The 24,388-nt window shown below is 33.2% G+C and overlaps 1 protein-coding gene across 8 annotated transcripts in view; it reads right to left on the minus strand.

Annotated features, from left to right (window-relative positions):
• The window catches only part of LOC105484650 (potassium sodium-activated channel subfamily T member 2), a 402,402-nt gene that overhangs the window by 96,896 nt on the left and 281,118 nt on the right, over positions 1 to 24,388 (minus strand). For 5 of the 8 annotated variants that reach the window (XM_071077455.1, XM_071077482.1, XM_011746468.2 and 2 more), the window contains 3 exons: positions 18,176 to 18,247; positions 14,577 to 14,711; positions 3,968 to 4,079 (listed from right to left, as the gene is read on the minus strand). In XM_071077455.1, the coding sequence (XP_070933556.1) occupies positions 3,968 to 4,079; positions 14,577 to 14,711; positions 18,176 to 18,247 (319 nt within the window). The remainder of the gene's footprint in view (positions 1 to 3,967; positions 4,080 to 14,576; positions 14,712 to 18,175; positions 18,248 to 24,388) is intronic. The other 3 variants (XM_011746475.2, XM_071077467.1, XM_011746473.2) reach the window with 1 other exon arrangement.

Consider the following 24,388-nt stretch of genomic DNA (forward strand, 5'->3'; position numbering starts at 1 on the left):
TACAGAATATTATTTCTGATACCAATAGAAACCATATATTAATATTTATTAGAATGCAAGATCTATAAGGAAAACATCAAAGCTTAATCATCACAAAAGTAAAGTAATTGGGAATAATACAGTTTAACATTCCACACCTATCCCTATAAATCCTGCCACTTCTTTTTTTTTTTTTTTTTTTAATTTATTTATTATTATTATACTTTAAGTTGTAGGGTACATGTGCATAACGTGCAGGTTTGTTACATATGTATACTTGTGCCATGTTGCTGTGCTGCACCCATAAATCCTGCCACTTCTAAAACATGAATGAAGACCACTTAGTAGCAAAAAAAGTGTGTCAGCAGCCAAGTTGTTGTTTATTTCTGATTTATTTATTTATTTATTTAGAGACAGAGTCTCTCTCTGTCACCCAGGCTGGAGTGCAATAGCTCAATCTTGGCTCACTACAACTTCTGCCTCCTGGGTTCAAGCGATTCTCATGCCTCAGCCTCCTGAGTAGCTGGGACTACAGGTGCACACAACCATGCCTGGCTAATTTTTCTATTATTCGTGGAGGCGGGACTTCACCATGTTGGCGACACTGGTCTCGAACTCCTGACCTCAAGTCATCCACCTGCCTTGACCTCCCAAAGTGCTGGGATTACAGGTGTGATTCACCATACTCAGCCAGGATATAAAATCTTAATTGTGTTTCTAAAGGTGAAGGTCTCACCTGTGAAGGTGCAAGGGCATCTACTTATAGATAGATGGAAACAATATTCATAATTGTTTGGAAGAATAAAAATCCATGTATTCCTCAGCCAACAGTAACTATAGAAAAAGCTACTGATTATTTAAATATTGGAAATAGAGATCAGTTTTCTAATCCTAAAAATCTTCTTTCACCCAGAATACAAATATGGAAAGATATTAAATACTGTGTTAGCTGTCATACCAGTAAATAGTCATGATAAAAAAAAAAAAAAAAAAAAACTTGATTGGAAGATTTATCATATCATTCATGGAACACTGTTTGATAGGGCTACCATAATAAAGTAATATTGCCTGGGCGTTTTAAACAGTATAAATTTATTGTCTTACAGTCGTAGAGGCAAGAAATCTAAAATAAAGATATTGTCAAGATTGGTTCCTTCTGAGGACTGTAAATGAAAGCTCTCTTCCAGGCCTTTCTCCTTGGCTTATGGAGGACTGTCTTCTGTTTCCCTTTACATTGCCTTCCTTTAATGTGTGTCTGTCTCTGTATCTAAATTCGTCCTTTTAATAAAACTGTCAGTGAGCTACAAATTAGAAACCACCCTATGGTTTCCTTTGAAGTTGACTGCCTTTCTCTAAAGACCACATCTGTAAGAGTTAGGACCCCAGGACAGCATTGGTTTTTTTTTTTTTTTTTTTTTTTTTTTTGGATGGGCATGAGATTCAACCCACGAGAATATAAAAGACTAAAAAGTTTCTACATTTTACATTTTTAAATTTTTAAGTTTCTAAAATCCTAACTTTAACATAATGTGGTAACAAGTGGATCAAAGAATTTTCCATGGCTTTATAACATTCAAACTACTGATTTCAATCCCACTTCCTCTAATCTTTCTACCTTTGAATACTTTGGAAATATGTTGATGTATTGAGTTTCTTTTTTCTTCGTGGGAAAAATCTAAAAGATATGAGAGCAAATACAAATCTCAAAAAAAAAAAAAAAAAATTACCCTGATGACCAAAGTCCCTTCCCTTTTCCTTGGAGTATTTTCTTTAGAAAACTTGTAACTGTAAATTCTTTCCCTGTCAAAAACTTGTAACTGGAAATCCTTTCTCTGTCAGTGAGATAGATGCAAATCTCTGAAAAGTTAAATAAACCTGTAGTCAGTTTTGCATTCCAGGAATGTTTTTCTTGTGGGCCTTGGGGGTATCTTTTTGAAATGTGAACATCAAGGAGGAAGGCAACTTGTGTCTCTCTCTTTGGGAGTTTAGCCTAGATACCTGGGTCTTAATTGTACTTTCTTGTTTGCTGCGAAGATATTAAGTTTTATTTTTCCTTTGGATAAGGAGATGTATGTAACTGACTGGCATGTATATCTCATAGTTTTCTTCTTTTCCTCTAATGCAATAAGCACACAACCATGTCAACACAAATGCTAACAAATACTGAAAATATCTTCCACAATTATGACCTTGCTACATCAACTGACTCGTCAACAATCTGAATACACAGAATAAAATTCTTATTGGTGACAATATCAACAAATATAAAATCTATCATTAAGATTTTAGTACCATTTATTTGAGTACTAATTATATATCAAATGCAGGGCGAAGTGTTTTGCATAGATTACATGCTGTAATCTCTAAAATGACCCTACTATTTAAAATAGTTCCTACCACTATTTTCCATATAAGAATCCCAAGGCTATGAAATAATTTATCCAGTTTCCATTCCTCAAAAGTAGTGGCGAGTTGGACCAATCTGACTCCAGAGCCCGGCTTCTTTAGCACGAGGTGATTCTACCTCATTTACCATGAGGGAGGCTGTACTATATCATGCCAGCACGGATTCCTGCTGGATTTCTGATTATTTGGTTTGCTTTTGAGTCTGAGTCAATTTAGCCCGGCTTGCCATCTTTTTTTATGTTGCTAAAGTGATGTGGCATAGTGGAAATTCTCTGTCCTGAATATTAATAGCCTTACATTTCCCTTACTGAATTGGACTGGTAGCTGTATAATCTTGGGAGAGGTATCTATCTAGCCTCAAACTGAGTTCCACATCTGGAAGCAGGGCACAACAATTTCCCTATGGCCATGAAAAAGCAGGGTAAAGCTCTATAAACATTATGTGTATGACTAGTTTTGGAGAAATCAGTAGATATGGGTACAGACACCACCTTACTCAACAATATGTTTCCCAGGAATTAGGACAGCGTCTGGTCTGTCATAACAGAAATAACTAACCAAAAAAATATAAGGCATAATTTTCTCTACCTCTTATATTGTTATAAGAAATGAAAACAGCCTAGATTTAACTATTTATTTATTTTTAGAAACAGGATCTCACTCTGCCACCCAGGCTGGCGTGCACTGCCATGATCGTAGCTCACTGCAGCGTTGAACTTTTGGGCTCAAGGGATCCTCCTGTCTCAGCTTCCCAAATCACTCTGATTATAGGCACGAGCCACTACACCCAGGTTAACACATTTTATGTGTGTAAGACTGGGTCTTTTTTTTTTTTTTTCCTTTCACATCTAGTTCTCTCAGTACACTACAATTTAGTAGTAAGTCAAAATTGAGTGCAAAAACCATCTACACCCACACTCAGCCTGTATACTGAAAATGGAAACCAAATCTTTCTGACTATATAACATTACTTTGCAATTCCATTGTCTCTATTAGCATTATCCGGATCTCTTCCCAGTCCCGATCAAGTCTCTGTTTTGAAATATCATCATTAAATTAAATTCCAGTTCTCACTAAATTTTGACCTTGTTTTCCTCCCTCTGAGACCTCGCCAAACTTCTGTTGGGGAGGCAGTCTCCCCTATCTAGGTAAGCAATAAACTTAGCTTTACGTCAGGTTGTGTTGGTGACATCTGGGAAGCCAGTTTTCAACAAAGCCTATAGTTTTTTAAGACCTTAAGGATTTTTTGGAAACTGAAAAGCCCTGTGTAAAGATAGATTTCATGACATAGCAAATAAGTGAGTATACACATTTCTGTTGCATTCTTTCACAAATCATGTGTTTAATACTTATTAATAATAGAACAAAATATCTCCATCATATTTACCTGTGATATAAATTGTTCAAATCTGTCAATTCACATTTTTAAAAAAATTGTAAACTAGAATTTCATCTCCCAAACAGAAATTCAAAACAGCATTTTATTTTTACTATCTCATGGCATTTTTATTTATATATTTACAGAGTTAATTTTTGAATAAAGATGGTTACATCTAATTTACTTGATAATGTGGGGTCTTACCTTTTCCAGTTTTGAAAGAGCAAGAGAATAACAGTCTTTGGCTCTGAATTGCATGAATCTCATGTTGGCTGGGTGAGTTAGCTCTGTGATAATACTGAGACTGGAAAACAACCTACATTTCAAAAGAACATTTGCATTACACTAACAATCCAATATGGTATTTTTTATAACAACATATTTGTGAGTGAGTGATTCCTAGCCTTAGGCATAAAACTATATCCAATTACAACAGCAGGCAGTGCCACATAAAATCTTCTGTACAATGCAGGAAAAATGAAACAATATTTCCCAAAGAATATTTTAACAGACATTTTAGCACAATAAGAAAAATAAATTCAGTAATTTGGCTTTTATTAGACATTTTCTCTTTACAATTATGGAACAACATAGAAGAGAAACTCATAAAGGTGATTTAAGAAGTTACAAGGTTACTTTGCGATGGCATTGAAACAGAAATTTGTAAAGATAAATAAGCTGATGGGCAAAAATTTCACATAATGAGCTTCTCATCTATTATGTGAGCTCTTTCATGTCCTATGGCCCCTTATTCTCATAGTGCGCAGTTTTTATATGTCAAATCTTGCTATAACAAACTTCTGAGACGAGGAAATCATTTATATAAAATTTCATTGTAATGAATCGGGGCCAAAGCTAAAGCATTGATAGTGTTCCCCAAAAGTCTCCTGAGAATTTTTTTCACAGGTCCCATGGCTTCACATTAGCTTTCTTCCCATTTGACACTCTCTCAAATATACACCAAAACGAGCACACATACATACACGCTCACACAAGATTGACTCCCCCCAGAGAAAAGAGGCAGGATGATACCACAATAAATGCTTTTTATTTTTGCTGTTGTTCATGATCTGATCCTTACCTGATATCTATGCATCCCTGGTAGCTTTCCTTGTTTAAATATTTTGATATTCTCTGTGGCAGCCACTTCTGTGATAATCAGCTTTTTTTCCATATGATATGTCTTTAAACCAAGTTATGACCACTTACAATTCCCATCATTAGGCTGAACCATCCCTTGAACTCAGGGACTAGAACTGACTGCAGATATGCAGAATATAAACCGCCTGTTTGTGTGGCTCAGGAACAAACAACTCCTGCTGCTCTCATTTTATGAATGTATGCTCATTCAGTCATGAGGGTGCTGTGACTTCCGTGTGCCTGAGTGCTTGATGTGGTACATGCTTCTTTTCACATGGGAGCCCTGTCCCTGAACCCCAGTGTTACAGATGAGTGTTTACCTTTCCTCAGGTCTAACTCCGGCAGGTTGATGGATGATTTGCCAGGACTGCTCCCTCCTGCTGGGGAGAGTGGGCCCACCCTACTGCTCTGCAGCCAGCAGGGCCTTTCTCAGCCTTCAGACCAGGCTTCTCTGATTATCTGCCTCTCAGGCGTGTTTCCACTGGGCTTTAGTCACCATTCTAGTTAAGACACTAACTCATCCTTAAGAAGAGTTTTTTTGGTTTTTTCCTCAGAGTTATCTGCGAAACTTAACACGCCCTCTTGGCCGTGAGCCCAAATGGACTAACATTGGGTCTTACACAATCAAGGCCTTTGAGAGCTAGGATATCTTTGGGTATTTTGTGAAATCTTTTAATAAAAGGAAGAAATATAGCCAGTATTATATGGCTTAATCTTCATTTTGATAATAAATAGTGTTGTAGTTCTTGATTTAGGTAAATTGTAATAATCGTTATTAAAATAATATCAGCAAAACAATAACCAGGATATAATTTCTTTTGCTGACTTCTAATGTTAAAAACACAGTAATTTTATTTGTGCAACTGATACCTTTTTCAATAGTTCTGTGACCTTAAATTCATTACAGAAACTCTAAATATCAGATTCTGCAAAGAAAGGATGTAGCAAAGCATGAAGCTAGTGGCTATATACGAAAGGTAGTGTTTCCTAGTTAGAATGGTTATTACTATTTTCTTAGGTTTTTTTATTTTTCTCATGTTGTTATTTCTGCCTGAAATGCCATTTCTTTTCTGTTTCCTTTTCTCCTGAATCTCTATACTACGAAATCACAACCAATACTTAAAGTGGCTCTCAAATCCATTCAAGATGAAACTTAAACAATTTTTAAAGTCAGAATCATCCCCTCCACTTTGGCTCCCCAGTGTTTGATTTATTGATTAAACTACCTGTTGGCCTCTCAAGCTTCCTGGTTGGTTTTATTCATGCCTTAGTTATCTTAATAAATCGTCACACCAAGAAAGCAAGGTTTCCCTCTCAGTGCCTATGACCTTATATTCCTTTAATTAACAAATCTTTGTGAAAGTAAACAATTTCTCAATTCATGTTTGTGCATTTGAGATGAAATCTTGATGAACAGGGCACGAAATTTAATTAGATGAGCTTACGGAGAAACACTATAGCATCCATATTTCACAGGACTTTCTTTCAGCAGCTCTATTCTCACTCAAAAGTCACCCATGATGGTACATTCAATAAATAAAAGTTATTTTCCCAAAAACTCGCTAAAAATTAGAAAAGTGGCCTGATGGAAAAAAATGTCTGTTGACTTTTGGCTGGCAAACTCCATCTGGTAGGCCTGGGAAATGCCACCAACTGCCAAATTTCATACCATCTGGGAGTTTCAAAGTATTTATTTAAGAAATATTTTAAAATAACAATGTCACTAAAGATATTCACCATATATGGTTGTCACAGACAAAATTCAATCATCTGGGGAAATAGAAACTAAAATGAAAAATAGGACAAAAATGAATCAATGAACACAAAGCCCTATAGACTCATGCAGATAATAAATCCCACATTCATGTACTAAACTTTAAAAATAAAAATTAATGGATCTAAGGTTCTCCTCTTTGTCTTTTCCTTTTTTTTTTTCTCTCCGATGGGTAACATATGTCCATAAAACAATAACTATAAAGTACTACTCTAACAGTTGTCCATGTGTTAACTCACGTAATCTTCACATCAGGTAGGAACCCTCTTGTGTTTCTATCTGTATCCTCTCTTTCCCTAGGAAGAGCTGAGGGTGTGTGTCTCAACCCTGACTCTATCTTTTCAGTGTCTTTAGATGTGTGCTGGTCTGTGCCAAGCTGTGAGGAGAGATAAGCCCTATAGGACAAGTCTTGTGGTTGTCCAGTATGGCTCCTGACCAAGGTTCTCAAGGGTGGATTTTAAAAGCCCACTTTTGCCTACACCAAAGTCACATCCTCTTGCCTAATATTTTTAACTTTATCTGCCTGACTTCTTTGGATCTCAATAGTTTTCAATTTGTGTTAGAAATCGAGAGGGTCACGTTACCTCTTCAAACTGCAAAAAGTACTCTATGATTTACCTCCAATTATTAGTTTATAGGTGAGGAAACTGAGGCCCAAAGAGACAAAATAGTATGTTCAAGGTAACATTCTAGTAGGTGGCAGGGCCTGGGTCACACCACAGCATTAGGTGCTGAAGCTTCCCCTCACCATTATAATAAAGAGGAAGATAGAGCAGTGTAAGGAAACACAGATGATCCAAACAAAATAAATTATTAACAATATCTAGCAATAGATTCATGTTTCATATATTAAAAATCAACTCTTTTAAAAAATAACATTTTATAAATTACTTTCATTTAGCCTTAATGAATAATTATCAACTTTTTACTATCAGAAAGTTCTGGTCTCCAGTAGATAGATAAATACATAAAGTAAGATTCCTGACTTTAAACACTATAATATAATAGATGAAACAATAAAAATTCACAAATTATAAGGATATATGTATTTTTTCTAGGGGTGATAAATTGTGGCTGACTCAACACTCCTAGATTAAGTAGCATTAAGACACTAGTGAATGAATAAATTATGAAGAACATTTAGAACAGTGTTGAGATATCAGGCTAGAGATAGAATTTATGAGGAAAATGTAGTTACAAACTAATGAAAATCGAGTTTAACTTTTGAAACATTTTTATTTCCCTTAAATAATATGTATTTTATCTTTGATATAAATCAGTATTTTCACTGTAATCAAGTTGTGGTTACCTGGATTCTTTTGTTTATTATCCTTTTATGACACATCCTATCAAATAGAAATATACACATATATGTAGCTAGAAATATTTAGGGTCTTAATAAGAGTGAGTGAAAATACGATTGATTGACCCAGTCATTGTATTTGAGTGACTTCTGGAGTTGAAATTAAACAGGACAACATAATTTACTTGATGTGGCTCCCATTTCTGTTCTACATAAATGAACTTACAACATTTATGTTATTTTGGACTGAGAAACTGAAAGTATTAGCTAAGCCTGCCACCTAGTGAAAAATCTAGAACTAATACTTATATAATGAAACAGTATGTTAACGCCCTTTATATCCATAGACTATTACTTGTATTCAGTTATAATATTTTATATTTACAAATTTGGTTGTCTAATAGATTTATTTAGGCTCCTTTGAAACACTAATAACGTAAACCTATTTCCGTGTCTTAATATGAGCTAAATACATTTTGCATGTAGAACATTTTAGAATTAAAATGAAATAATAAGTCTCTTTTCCCTGGGCACTAGGAACATAATAGAGCAACACTGTAATTAAAAAAAAAAGATATAGTTTGTTCTATTTAAAACTTTTCTACAATTACTTCGTGTTCTGACTCAGTGATGCAAATATAATTGTGGAGCTGTATAAAATATCTATGGAAGAGTTCTCTTCCTGCATTAATTTATTCAATAAATATTTTTACTAACCAATATAAAGATGAAAAATATACCATATATTCTATTTCACAGGCTACTGGGGGAACTCTGAAACTAGATGTATTTGTATCATAAAGCAAAACACACAAATATAAGAACATTGGAAAATGTTTATGACATTTTATTCAAAATATTACATACTGAGCTATATATTACACTACAAATTCTAATTTGCCATGGTAGCTGGAAATAATGTTTTTAAATAACAGGGGTATACATTAATAGGAGGTATACAGACACACTTAGATACACATAAAACACTAATTGGAATTTTTGGACTGCAATTGACTATCAACACTAAAACAAGTAAAAATGTATGTAATCTTTCATAAGTAATTTAAAAATACTTCAGGAAGTCTGAGTTAGTAATAAATGACAGTATGATAAATATCAGGAATCCTCTGAATCCTCAAAAATCTTATCCATGTAAACCATCGCCAATCTAAACATTAAAAGTAGTTTTCGCTATATAAAGGCATCACTCTTGTATTTATACACGTCGAGTATTTTAAATTATTTACTTATACTTATGGTTATATTATTTTGAAATCTGTCATTTTCCATATGCAGGTATGTGTTGTTTCCTTAGTAAGATTATGACTACTTGTGCTAATCTAAAGACAATATTCTTTTCTTTTAAAAAACAAAAACAAATAAACAAAACTTGCCCTTCTATGCTTTTATAGTCGTGGCAATGCCGAAGTCTCTTAACTGGTCTGCTCTTACCCACTCCTTCTTTTCCTGAAGCGATTCTCTACCTTGCACCTGCAGTTATCTTTTAAACTTCTCTATCCTTCAATGACTTTCTGTTATTCTTAAAATTCAGACTAACTTACGAACATACTTTACAAAGCCATGAAAAGATGACTTCTAAATTACATTTCAGCCTCCTCGCACCAATCTTCCCCTTGCTCTGCTCCAAGTCCTTGAATAGTCACTATCGGGATCTCAGAGCTTCCTATATGCTGCCCCATATGGAATGTGCTCTACCCATCCTTTTGCCCATTTAGTCTCTCTTCACTTTTCAGGTAAAAGATTATCAACTCCTCAGGAAGTTCTCTGACCCATGGGACTAGAGCAAATATTCTTGTTATCTGGGTCTATATACAGTTCTATATATTTTCTCCAATAATTGCCACAGTTATAATTCTCTAATAAAAAATTTAAATGACTGGCTTAATATCTTCCCTGTTAGACTATTAGCATTCTAAGGCCACCAGCTATGTCCACCTTGTTCATTACTGCCGCCACAGCATCCTGTCTAGTCCTGACACTTACTAGATATCCAATAAACATAGGGGCCAAGCATGATACACGAACAAATCACAATTGCAGGCATGGCCACAGATCCTGTCCTACTATAGATCCTGTCCTACTATAGATCTAATGCAGGAGTTGCTCCATTCAAAACAGATGACAATCCATGACTGTTTCATTGACATTGCTCATTATCTTACAAGTGTGGTCAGCTTACGTTTAGAAAACAACAGCAAAAACAGTAACCAAAAATCTTTGTATTAAAACAAAATCAACCCAAGAGAACTTCTCAACTAGGTCACACCTGGACTTTTACCATACAAATTCTCTACCCATTCCGCCCTAAACATTATTCTGTGTGCTCTCCAAAGAGATGTTTTTTTTTTTTTTCCAGCTCCTAGATAAAGTTCTCTTGTCTTTCTTGGCACTCTGGTCATAGGCCTGAATCCGTCATTGTTTTTCTAGATGGGCTAGGATGAGACACTACATTTCTCTAAATGTTTATTTCTTTCTCAGTAAAATGAAAGTAATGACAGATGCCAGTGACATGCCAAACAGCCACCAAGTAGAATATTTTGGTAGATCAATTTGACATAGACTTTTTACTGTTGTTGTTTCTAATCCAAAGCACATTTTAATTTGCGAGTTTAAACTTTGTTTAGATATTAGTACTTGTTCATACAAACGTGAAAATGTGCAATGTTTTCTAATGGTAACGATTGTCCTGTTATCTTTAGAAGGGTAAATTTCAATTTGAAATTGACGACTTGCTTTTTTTTCACTTTTGAGGAGCTCTTTATACTGGGATGGCTTACTTGAGTGTCTTCTCTTAGATGTGTAAATACAAATCCTTTTTTGGAGAGAGGTACAACAGGATCTAACCCCAAGAAGATCTTATCTCCTTATTGTCTTTTGTATGCAGAAATGGCAATGGCGTCTGGGGAGGTAATGAGCCAATTGCTTAGGATTCAGGAAGTCTTTTCCGAGTAAAGGAGTGGAGATACACTACTCCTCTAGAGAATGTGGAACCTCTGCAGTAGAGGTAGTCCCAGAGAAAGTTTGCTGCTTTAAAGGCCTACTAAGAGCGCCCCCTCCCTGAGGAAAAAAAATGATTAATTAGAAAAAAAGAAACAATAAAACTCATCATGAGAGAAAGAACAAATCAGGGTAAGTGATAAATAAAAGGCTTCTCTAGGTCGTTCTAGTACTCTCATGATGTCTGAAATTTACTTTTCTAAACACTTCAAAACAAACAATGTGATAGGTGGATGCATCGGTTTAAGTTAAACACCAGGTGCAGCTGGCATTCTATTTCATCATCTAAGGTGGCCAACTTTGGTTTTTAATCTGAATGTTCACACAACATTACTTCTGTTATCTGTGCTTCTATCAATGTCATAGGCCTTACCAATCAACGAATTAGAAATTGGCTCTCAATTGAGAGTATGAATGGTGTTCTCTAAGATATAAGGATTGGCTGAAATATTTTAAAGATACTATTCCCGCATGCATAATTAATGTATAAGAATTTAGTTCTCTTAGGGATGGGGTCCAAAACTTTAATCCTAAATACTCTGATATCCAGCCATTGTGATTGGATTTCTAGTTGTCTGATGCTTACTGATGAGGGTAACTGGATCCTACCTCTGGAATGTTGTCATCTGCCTCTAGGGAATTTCATGCAAGGTGGTGGGTAGAGAACCTAAAAGGAGAGAAAACTGGGAGTAGGAGGAAGAGAGAAAAGGGAGAGAGCTGAGATCAGTGTCAGTGTGTAGCAGATAATCAGTAATTATCCACTGAGTGTTTCAGTGCAGCAGTGATTATCATGATTGATCATAGACTTGAATCTGGGTAAGGAAGGGAAAAAGCCCTCAGGTGATAAGGGTAAGTAAAATGGTAGTAGGATCAGTGGATGACAGGATCCAGTGTGGTCAAAGGACTATTAAGAGTTGGGGCTATTAGAAGAAATTAGATAGAAAATAAGTAGCACTACTCACAGTGTTGAATGCTAGAAACTGAGAATGTGGAGTGTAAAATTATTCATTGTTCAAGGTTTAGGCTATGACCATGAGAATGGGTGGTGAAAGTCAGATATTCAAAGGATTATCTATGTAAGATTGTTGAAATCATCAATAATTATGATAATCAGGGTTGCCAAAAGTCATAGTAAATCAGGAACTAAAATCTCCAAGGAATGCATAAGAGTGATCTGGAGGATGATAATTAACTACATCTATAAAATGCAACTCCCAAGTCTGAATAATTTTGGTCATTTATCTGCATAAGTGATACTTCTTATATCATACAAATCTATAAATGTCTGTCTTACTTTTTTATAATGTAAAACTAGCCTAGCTTAGCACACACAGATTAGCAGCTTAACATAAAACACACAAAAAAGTTTTATATGATTTTTTTCCTAAAAAATACTGTCATATACTTGGAGAAATAATAGTAATGTCATGATAGGGCATAAGAAAGGAGAGAACAGAGGTAATTTCTTTGCAATTTGTGTTTTTAATAGTTCTTTTGAAAAATTCTGCTCAAAACTATTCAGTCTAGATCACTATATATACCATAAAAACTATATAATTTCTAAAATATACTGCTGAAGACAGATAAGCCTAATAGTCAAGGTATCCAAAGTTATTAATTAGTTCATTCATACATCCATTCATTCATTCAACAAGTGGTAATCACATCTTCAGCTAGGTACTTAGAGAAGCATAGCCTTTGAACAACTAGTCGCCATGTGTATATCTGTCCATAATTACTATGGTGAGTTAATTTTTTTTAATTACTAATTACAGCCTTTGAACCTCTCAGTAAGACAGGGATTTATTATTATCTTGGAATCAAAATAATTCATCCTGAGAATATATAATAAAAGTTAAATCAATAGAAACATCACCATAATAGAAATAAAATTCATGGTAAATTGAAAGTTTAAATAACATGTTTAATTAAAAAGACCTGGGATCTTCTTTTATATAATTAGCTTTTGCCAAGCATGGAATCAAAAAGTATGATTTTTACCCTACTCGCTGGCTATAAATCTCATCCTTGAATTAATTTTCTACCCTGTAATTTTCTTTTATATTCTCTAGAAAAAAAAATGGTTATATATATGTAATATTTTAAACGAGTTTTATATAGTGTCTTTTAAAAATGTGCTGTTTAATACAGCTCACTAGTTAACTAGTTAGGTATATTCTAAGTGAACTGCTGCATTATAATAACTTTAAAATGTGTATTTCTTCTTCTGGAACAAGAGGTTCTTATGCAAATTCATTGTAGATTTTCCAGCTGCTATGACAGATTCTTTAAATAACTGATCTCTAATCTTTACATTAACACTGCAAAGTGGGTTATTTTCTGCAGCATTTTAGAGATGAGGAAAACTGAATCTAAATGAGGTTAGGAAGGTCACAAAGTTAGTGACTGTCAGCTGGAGACTCTAGGATATATGTTGTACCAGATAAAGTTTGCTGCTATGTAGTCCAAGGTCAGTGGCTTTTCCACTCTGCCACATGGAAGTGATAATTATACTGCTGGTAATATTAATAGCTAATATTTATTAAGTAATTAAAAATGACCAGGCATATGCTAAGTAAGGTATTGCATATTTCTAAATCTTTAATAATATTGTGATTAATATATTGAGAGGTAGAGAAGAAAAGTAATTTGCCTAAAATCATAGTACAAATAGGCAACTTAACACAGACACACATCTAGGCTCTCTCCTTTGAATTTTGAACTCAAACTAGAAAGTGAAATAATTAACCTCAATATACGCTTTGCTACAATATGAAAGTGGAGGGAACATGGATGATGAGAAAATTGATATTATTTCATTTACCTCTGTAATTTGGTAGCTCACATATTTCCTTCAGGCTTCGCCAAAACTCATACAACTTAAAAAAATGATCTTTTTGATATTTAAATTTTCATATGATTTTAGGGAGAATTGTTCCAAGTGAAACTGATGACTTGAATGACAGAGGAGTTTGACTTTAGTTATAGCACAGATCTTTCGCTGGTCGCGATTGTTTACTCTTACCCAAAGATAATCATATTGGGGATTCATATCCCCATTAAATTAAATTCAATGAATGAACTCAATGGGTACATTTAATTAATAAAAGACAAGAAAATAGTGAAAATGATGTCATGACTTTGCTCTTAACATGGGTAAATTACCTGTTCCCAGCTGTGTAGACTTTCAGTCTTAGTTATTCAGTATGTAAATGTAAATATTTGGTCACTGCTAGGCATAATACCAATATGAGAACATGGGCTGCTTGTCAAAACTCATGACTACTAGTACACATGATTTTCAAGAATTTGCTACTGTTAAACTATCTGAGAAAACTGATATATCATTCAATTTATTTTATAAGAAGCATTACTGATCTGGTGCTAAAAATTTAACTTTACGCAGTGCCAGTCATACATGACGTGCTCAATAAACATTTACTTTATGAAAAGCAAATGAATAAATGAACATAAAGTCGATGTGTCTCACGTTCATTCCTCACACAGAGTCAGTGTCAAATATTTTACCAATGTTTAGCACAAAGTAAGTGGCAGGGTTGGATGATTCAGCCACTTACCTGAAAAGTGTCTGCACATTCACAATGGTTTTGGCATCTGCCATGTAGTCTTCCTCGGCACTCATGGTGCTCTCTTTATCCACAACCACCATATTAGCAGCAAAGGTCACTCCACACCTGAGTAAGTCATCTAGGCTTTGATAAAAATCAACAGAGAAAAACAAACATTGAATAAATCATAAGGTTATAATCAGTGCTAAAGTCTAGCACTATCCCCTGTGCTTACATAAGTTGCCTTTAGAAGTGGCTTTTACAGAGTGTGCACAGGTAGCTATTAATGGGAATTATGATACAATATTATCTACTAATATGAAATAATTTTTATATTGGGTAGTTTACACATCATTAGATCTCAACTGTTTCAAAAAGTGTGTTAAAATGTTTTCTTTAATAATTTTATTAATTATATACATGAAATATGGAATACATCCATTTTGCAATAAAATAGAGCATGTTAGAAATTTCTTTTTACAGTTACATACTACTTCGAAGACACGACATTTACATTTTTTTTACATCTAAAGTAATTTTGGCAAGAGAGAAATAAATAAGTGTTATGTTAATTTAGATGGTAAGCCTACTGAAAAAATATAAAACTATGAAATGTTTATTTTTAAATGTTTATTATTCCTTTACGTAAGACCTATGTGTTATAGATTGGTTCTACACAACCAAGAGCATGTAAAATATACAAATTCTGTTGTATGCAAGGCTACTGTTTAGCCAGCCTAAATTTTTGAGCAAGTGTTTGAGTAACCTGATTTCTTTGGCTGGGTGAAGTAATTGCTAAAGTAGGAAACACATACCTGTGAGCTAAAATAGAGTCAGTCTTCTTTCCTATCACTGACCAAAAAAAAAAAAAAAAAAAAAAAAAAAAATCTTACCTATCATTCTCCCAATGAATTAAAAGAAAATGTTTACCGTTAAAGCTGAAACAGGGAACCATTACTCTCATTGCCTCTGCTTCATGCAAACTAGAAAAGTAGAACTGAATTGGATAATGGAGACTACACTTGAATGAGTACAAGAATGTTCTAGGTACAGAGTTGATTGAAGACAGATAAGAAAAGATAGGTTAATTGATTTCCGTATCTTCTGATTTATAACAGGATGTTTAAAGCTTAAAGAGCAGTAGTTTCTCTTAGGTTTTAAAATTGAAGAGTGAAGTCCCTGAGGATCTTTTCCAAGTGCATGATTGGTTGAGTTAGCCATGTCACGTTAGAGGGAATAATTTTCCTTTTATGGGAAGGTGGGAGGCAGGATTTCTTACTCTGTTATTAGGCGAGAGGGTATTACCAAAGCCTTGAGTCCAAGATCCCCAGGAGTAGTCCAGAAAAAATATTTCGCTTGAATCAGGAACAATGGTCTGTGGCAGAGATTTTATGGCTAAAACTGTGGAAACAGAATGTTATTCCAAATAAATTTCCTATGATAAGAGGGGCCAGGACCATAACATCCAACCACTATGATGACCTTCAAGTTTAAATGCCTAGGGATACTTGGGTCTTTCTTTTATTCAGGAAATGTATCATAATTTTTCTTAATTTATTAAATACATTAAAAAAGAAAGAGTTAGATGGAAAATGAATGTGGTATGGCCCTTATGGACCATTAAAATGACGCTTAAGTCATATGTCTTCACATCACCTTATTATAATTTTACATCACTTTCTCATATTTCAGTTTTCACAATCTTTTTTTCTTCATTAATAAATATCTCCATTATAATTACCTATATAGGAAAAGGAAAGGATAGGGCAGTCGAGGATAAGAGTGACTGGATAAGTATATATGCACAGAAGTGAAGATAGGAAAGATGAATATTTAACCATCAATAATTCAATGACGTTGAAGTGAACACTTGACCAAAAGTTCACTTTGAGAGTACCCGTGCTACATAGCTAACTGTTACCTATACCCACATGTATCAATTAATTCCAGTCTCAAAAATACTGGCTGTTACAGTTTACTCATAACTTTGGCAAATTATCATTAATTATGAATTTATATAGAAAATAAATAAATTTGGAATAATATTTCTGAACCATGTAGAAGCTTTTTCATTTTTTATGTTTTAAGATTATATTATTCTTTTCCTATTTACTGCTGCACTTTTTTTTTTTTTAAGTAGGCTGCCAACTTATTCTTATAACTCCTGTCCATCATAATTTGTGCAAGGCCATTGCCTTATTTTTTCCTCAGCATGGATGCTTTACACAGTGTGGCCAGCAGATGGCAGCACAAGAAAGTCAATCAGGACAGAAAACAAGTTATAGGAATAATTGGCAAAGCCTCCCTTTCTATCCCTTTCTAAGACCCCTTTTTGCAAGGACTAGAATGTAAAATGTGTAAGTGTAAAGAAGTGTTCATGAATGTGTTTTAATTCATTCAAAGAGGTATTTTTAAAGAAAGATTTCAAACACAAGCAAAAGAGGAGAACTGTTACATGAACATAACAGTCCCCAGACCAAATAATTAGCTGTTTGTAGCCAATTCTGTTTTATTTCTGTCCCTAGTAATTTGATCCTCTCAATTCTTTATTCTCTCATCATAAATACTTTTACGGAGGAAGAATCCACTTCATAGTTTACATCAGAAAAGATAGATGGGACGTTTATTCTTTAGCTTTTAGATATACTGTTTTTCTGATAAATTTTAACAGAACACTATCATCTCAAAAGATTTCAAAAAAGATGACTGGTTATAAAACATGTGTAGAATTTAAATAGCAATTTTAGTACATCTAACTACAGTGTATTTACTTGGTTAGTATTATCATACCTGATGATGTAAATTATATTAACGTAGAATGGAGGCTAAACATATTTTAGACTGGTTGACCTTTAACGTATCCACAGCACTAAATACTTTCAAAGTTACAAAACTTTGTTTTCTTCAACATCTACAGGATAAAAGGTAAGCATTAAAGTTCTCAACTGGTAAATTTTAGCATTTTATTTTGAAGGCTCTGGCCGACATTATTTAGAGGTGGAAAAGTAACATATTATTTCAAGTATATTAGCTTTTTGATCTTTTATTTATATATATATATTGTAATGTCACCTTGATACATGTATAAGAATTTGTATTTAACTACTAATGTGTTAAACACATATGACCTTTTAATTAACAAATATTTTAGAAATTATAAACTCTGACATGTGACCAAAGTAAACTCTAAAGGAATTGCTCTAATTTATAAATCTAAGTTAAAATGAGCATTTCTAAATTATTTCAGTTTCCAGAAGTTATCGTAATGCTATCAATGCATCACAATATTGCAACTTTAGTTTTCTCTAACACTATGTCAATAGTAATAACGTTGTTATAGATGACACAAAACTAAAAATAGCATTAGAAACTGAGCAAAACTGACAAAATTGACATGCAGCAAGATTTGTTTTAATTCAACAATAGATTATTGCTTAGAAAGTTTAATACAAGATGTATAACACGAGAACATAAGCTCTACATGCAAAATATATCATATTTGCAATACTGACACGGCAAATTACACTCATCATGCAGTAACAAGGCACAGCACATGACAAACCACAGGACACTACACTAGTTAGTGTGCCAAAGATTTTGTCACCTACTTGTCAATAGAGCCCACCATGTAGTAAACCATTGGAAACCAACAGATTGCATCCAGAAAATGCATATCTGGCCTAAGTAGTAGATGGGTTACAAAATGAAACACAATGTCACAACAGTGGCAGCACTTCTAGGGAAAGGAAGTAAGTTGACTTAGTTTGTATTTCCAAAACTCAACACTGCTGACAAAATTAATTTTAGTGCTTTTTTTCTTAACATTAACTAGAAAATGTCATTTGCACTTGTTATGAATCATAAAATGCCTCAGAATTATAAAAACAAGTTGTATTTCAGCTTTCTAAATCAGAAACATTATGGCATAATTCTACAAAAATACAGAATTGATATTCTTAATTATGACTAAGAAATCTTATATATAAATTTAAAAGTTATCCACGCAGAGGAGGCCTTGTAAAATAAAAAATCAATGCATTTTTTTAGATGATTTAAAGCAATGGGTACTAATGCCTATTAGTGAGCAACTATTAAGCATGTCTATTAAGAACCACTTTCTCTAAGGGATAGATGTATAATCACAACACGCCCTATATAATATATCAGTTTGTCAAATAAATATAGTATATATGCTCATGCAAAATACGTATTATATAAAATCATAATGAAAGTAATGCATTTAAAAATTTATTAGTATACTCAATATACATTATTGAGGAAACATTTATGACTGAAATCTTTTCTTATATACATATTTGAGGAAAGAACCATAAACCAGAAAGCTTCCTTAGAAATTGCTTAATCTATTGTATTCATTTCACAGTTATTAATTTCTTCAGGTATCTATTGACTCAGCATATACGTATCCAAAAATTTTATTTAATAGACATTTTAATACATTCAGGCTTACGCAAAAGAATATCCTGTTAACTTATAAGAAGTACAGAATTTTAAAAATTCTTGTACAAAATCATACAATTCTATTACATATTTTAATCTGTAAAAAACAAACAATATGTTATATTTAGGAGGCAGAATTGAGGAACATTTCATAGAGCTGATATTTAATTTGAATGTTAAAGGATTAGTAGGAGTTTGTTCAGCGTAAGAGGAGGAGAGGAAAATACTAGGCCAAGGAAACTATAGTACCTACAAGCCTCCCTGGCTAGATGAACTTTTTTTCTCTCCCTGACTTATTTCTCTCCTGTTGGTCATCCTTCTAGCTCTTTACAGTCTGAAGAAAAAGAATGCTCAATACAGCAAAACATTAAAAGAAAAAAAAAAACTTGTAAAGAATACCATTATTTTAATTTTGATTCAATTTCTCCTATCATTAATTTTCTTTGTAGTCATTAAAATGACCCAATATTATTACATCTTACAAATGTACCACACTTCATTCTTAAAATCCTCACTTACTTATTTTGTAAGTTATTTTCACTTTTTGATGTGAAATACTGCAGTTATCAGTTCTTTGCAGTACCTTGCTATTGTATTTAACACTGGTGTTCACATCTTCCGAAGACTTTCTTTTCTTTTTTTTTTTAAGCATTGATATTTTATCATTATCCCAAAACATTTATAGAAGAGATATTAGTGGATCACAGCCTATATACAGTTTTAAAGATCCTGATATATGTTTTCAACAAATATTATAACCAAATATACACTCCAGTAGCAGTCTCTGATAGTGCCTTATGGTAGAGATTTCTAGTTATACTCTTTCTAGGCACTGTCCTGCTTCTTAAAATTAGCAGGGCTATTTTAATTGCTGATTCAAAACCCTCCACATCTCTCTCACCCTGTCTTGTAATTGGAGAAGCACATAGGAGGATGCAGGTACCACAAGAGTGGGGCAACACTGAGCTGTTGTGGTGATCTGAAAAATTCCTTCGCCTGTGTGTTGAGGTCACTGTGGACAAAGTAAGTCTTGATTTTATGCCAACCCTTCTACTAGAGTTAAAAATGAAGATAAGGCCTTTCTATTTTGTTGCTTTGTCTAGCAGAGAATATAAAAGCTAACTGGCCATCAAATTTAATCATTGTTATTCTTTAAGAGACTCATGAATTTCAGTCACATGCAATTTTACCACAAATATGTACTTACAATGGGCAAGCAATGTTCCAAATCCTTGGAAATTGCTTTAACATCTGTATTGTGGTAGCATGGTTCATCCTTACATGAATTAGAGCAGCTATGTTACAAGGTAAATGAAGGCACCTGAACCATGCTAAATATATAATCCTGATGAAAGATATCTAAGGTAAGTGGTCTACTACGCCGTATTTTTTGCAAAATTTAATTTTGTATAACAGATAGATTTATCTACTATAGCTATTTAAAAAAGGTGGCTTAAAAGGAAATCTGAAACATAAAGAATAAATAAATTCTGCATTTGCATGTATCATGCCAGCTCACCTAAATACATTGTCAACAGTTTTCATGGCACCGACCTGCTTAGTAAGTGAGTAACATAAATGATATCATAGGCTCATAATAAAACAATTTTTTAATCATTAGAAGGCAGCTAATTGGCAAGCACAACCTTTACATTGGGAAGCATTATTATTGAAAAACATTAAACGAAAACAAAATATTCCTAAAACTAGATGTCCTTTTCCTATATTATGTCCTCAAAGTACTGATGAAGAGTTTTATATTTAAAAATATTATGTAGTAGATTAAAATGTATGCATTTTTTAAAATCTGACTGCTAAACAGAGAAGGCTTATTTACGTTAGGAATTACATTAAGGAGAAGTGGTGACAATGATTGACAGATTTAAGTATATAGCTCATTACAAACAGATTAATAAGAAGTAAATGTCGAAAAGTTGTGACTTATACAAAATTTATAGACCAAAGTTGCTTAATATATAAAGAAGTATTTTATAATCAATTAAAAAGGTAAACATGACAAAAAAAATAGATTCAGGGAGGAATAAATATACATGAACCGAAACAAAGCAAAACAACACAGGCTGAAACTAACTGGTAATAAACAAAATAAAAATTCAACAAACACAAAAAGTAACTTATGTTAGTAAACAGAAGAAAAATGAGCACATTTATTAATGAGTCTTAACTGCAATTCTACCAGAAAAGATGACTACTTATGAGCCAAAAGCCTCATATTCTTATAGAAATTCTCATAGTAAAAGTTGTCATTCAAATATTAGTCAGTGACTGTTAGGAAGTAAAAAAGGTTTGCAAATTGGTATGAATTAGTAAAATTTAAGACCATTATTTTGTTCCCATTTAACTAATAACAATAAAAATTTAATTTCTTTGTTTCAAGTTCAAGAAATGAGTATAGTATGCTTTTATGAGCATAGTTTATTTTAACATTTCCTAATTCCATTTTTACGTAGTTTATTCCTTGCTAGACAATATGAAAGTAGTTTAATTTTAACTACTTAAATAAGTGTGCTTTTCCATTAATTGGGTTTTCATATAAATCCTTCCATCAGTTTGAATAGTAACAGTGTTATTTTCTTGATTGACAGAAGAAAACAATGATGTTTCTCATCTTCCTTTTATGAATCAGATATTGCACTAGAATTTTATATACATTATCTACCTCATCTCACAATAGCTTTTAAAGATAAATGTTTTAACCATTTTACAAATCAGAAAAATGTGGCTTAAAAAGACTCAGTAACATTTAACAGACCTATCAAGAGAATAAATTTAGAACTTATCTCAGATCTGAATGAGTCTAAAGTTTGAATTTTAAAAATAAGAACACTGACATCAGACATTTTATCATTACTTTTAAAATAAGCTGAAGTTTACTTGGCACCATATGTGGAAAGAAGATTGATTTAATAAATGGACAGTGTGAACAAGACTTTGATAAATATTAAGAGCAAAAGCCTGGATCTTTCACTTCATCCTTATGTAGCTTTGGATAATATATTCTAGCTTTTGACTTGCTTTTCTGTCTTTCACATGAGATGATGTTAAAAATGACTAGATGACCTTTAAGGTTGGGGTGGTAATCAAAATATTTAAAATCAGTATGGCACAACAGACCAAACAGAACAGATGGCCAACCGATCAGAACTGACACCAGCTCTAATGAACCAGTACCAACTGAAAGATGCTTTTCAATATGACTGAGTTTTATTTAATTACATTTGAGATCTAGAAAGCTTTATATTTGAAAACATTGTGAACACTTATTTTGGCATATTATGTGTATGAATATTATAAATTTAATTTACATTTTAAAATTCCTTGCTTATTACATCTGCTATTATTTATTTCTGTTATATTGAATTAATTGGACTTTCAACTAATTTTTAAAAATAGCCATGTACTGATTTTCAGCTGTAAGCATGTGAAATTAAAGTCAAGTCAAACCTTCAAAACTAACTAATAATTCTAGAAGTGTATGCAATCATCATTGTAGGAATTCCCATAACATGGAAATATTGTAAAGAAGAAAGCCTCGTTTTTTTTTGTAATATTGTAGAATAGATTGCAAAATGTTCTCCATTTCAGAGCAATGGGCATCTCATTGTTTAAAAAAAAAAAAGAAAGAAAGAAAGAAAAAAAAGAATTGCATAAAACTTACTGGAACATTGTTAATTGGTGTTTAGTTTTAGTTTCCTCACTCTTAACCAAAGGAACAGAGGACAACAAATAAGAATGTTTGACACTACTTTCGGGAAGTACACAGAAAGCTAATAGATTTTCCAGCATGCACTTTCAATCTAACCCTTTGAAATAAAGTCAAACCCTACAAGAATGATTCAATAACAATATAATGTGGATTGTTGGATTTCCAAATGTAAGCCATTAGGAAGGCAAAGGGAACTTTCAATGCAAAAATAATCCAAAGTTAAGATATATTCTTGTTTTCAGAAAGTATGAGCAAGCAACATGTATTTTTCATATATCAAAAGCCTGTAAGTTGAAAGAAAAATAAAACAGAAATTTCGTAGAAAGGTCTAATCCAAGAATTGACCGTGAAAAAGGTCATTCACGTTCTTTGTGTCTCTTTTACATCCTCTTAAAATAAGAGACAGCGTTGTAGCCACCTCACACAGCTTTCGATTTATTTAAATGTTTACATCTTAATTTGAGATTTTAAACTGTTTGGCACATCTCTCTAAGACTAAATCATCACTGTAATGTCAATATGTGACTTGTGCAACTAAATGTAAATTAAAGTGTGTAGTATGAAGACTGACATGTAGTAAATGACCAATAGTCATTATAATTATGAACAGAGGATAAAGGTAAATAGTATTAACTTTATTGAATAATCTTTATGGTCTTATTCATATGAATTATTCTCTGATAAAAGCCACATATATGTTTATAGAGAAATACTAACTGGTTGTCAGTAATTAAGAGAGGTGGAGTTTTCAGATTGTTCTGTGATTGATCAATCATTGATCAATGTGATTGATCATTGATCAATCTTGAACAACACAGAATTGATTTTTTAATCTTAATATACAAATCAATCAATCATTCAATAATCAGACATTTCTGTAACCTGTTTATTCAAAACCAAACAGAAAGGGATTGATTTGGTTATAGCGACTCTAAAATCTACATAAAACATACAAGTAAAACACTGCTTAGCTCCTGTCACCTGTGTGATGGCGAAAATGGAGACTTAAGAGATTTGAGATAAGATTACCTAGCAAGACTGAAGATTGAAAATGAGGAGTCCATCTCTGTTCATAGAGTGAACTCCAGTCCCAAATATGAAGAGACTGATTTTTGGTAGGGAGGTTTACACATCTATCAAGATAAAGTTACACAACTTTATCTTGAAACTATGTAAACAGGAGGAACGTACAGTTTTGTCCTTAGTCCTATCAGAACGATGCTGTAAGCACAGTTTCACTTTCTTCTCAATCCACTTCCTATATTCCTGTCTGTAACCTGGTACCTGAATTGATCCAGTTTGATCCAAGCCATACAACATGGAGCTACTCTAACGCAATGTTTGCAAATGCCGTTGTCTTAACTTCCACTCTCAGGACAATGGACTCATCATAAGCAAAAGAAGGCAAAAGCTGACATAGTTTTTGAACTCACATAGTTAGGCATCTCTTGTGTGGCAGCTCAGCCAATTCCTTGGAGCTTCCTACCAGAGATACTTCAGAATTAAGGTTATGTTTGAAAGAAGTGATTTACAAACACTGCATTGCCATGGCCGTCCCACAACGCAACTTTGATTGTTCTGAAATTCATTTTAACAAGCTTTTATTTCTTCTGAAATTTGGTCCAAGTTTCTG

Source organism: Macaca nemestrina, chromosome 1 (genome assembly GCF_043159975.1).
Source record: "Macaca nemestrina isolate mMacNem1 chromosome 1, mMacNem.hap1, whole genome shotgun sequence".
Lineage (NCBI taxonomy): Eukaryota > Metazoa > Chordata > Mammalia > Primates > Cercopithecidae > Macaca > Macaca nemestrina.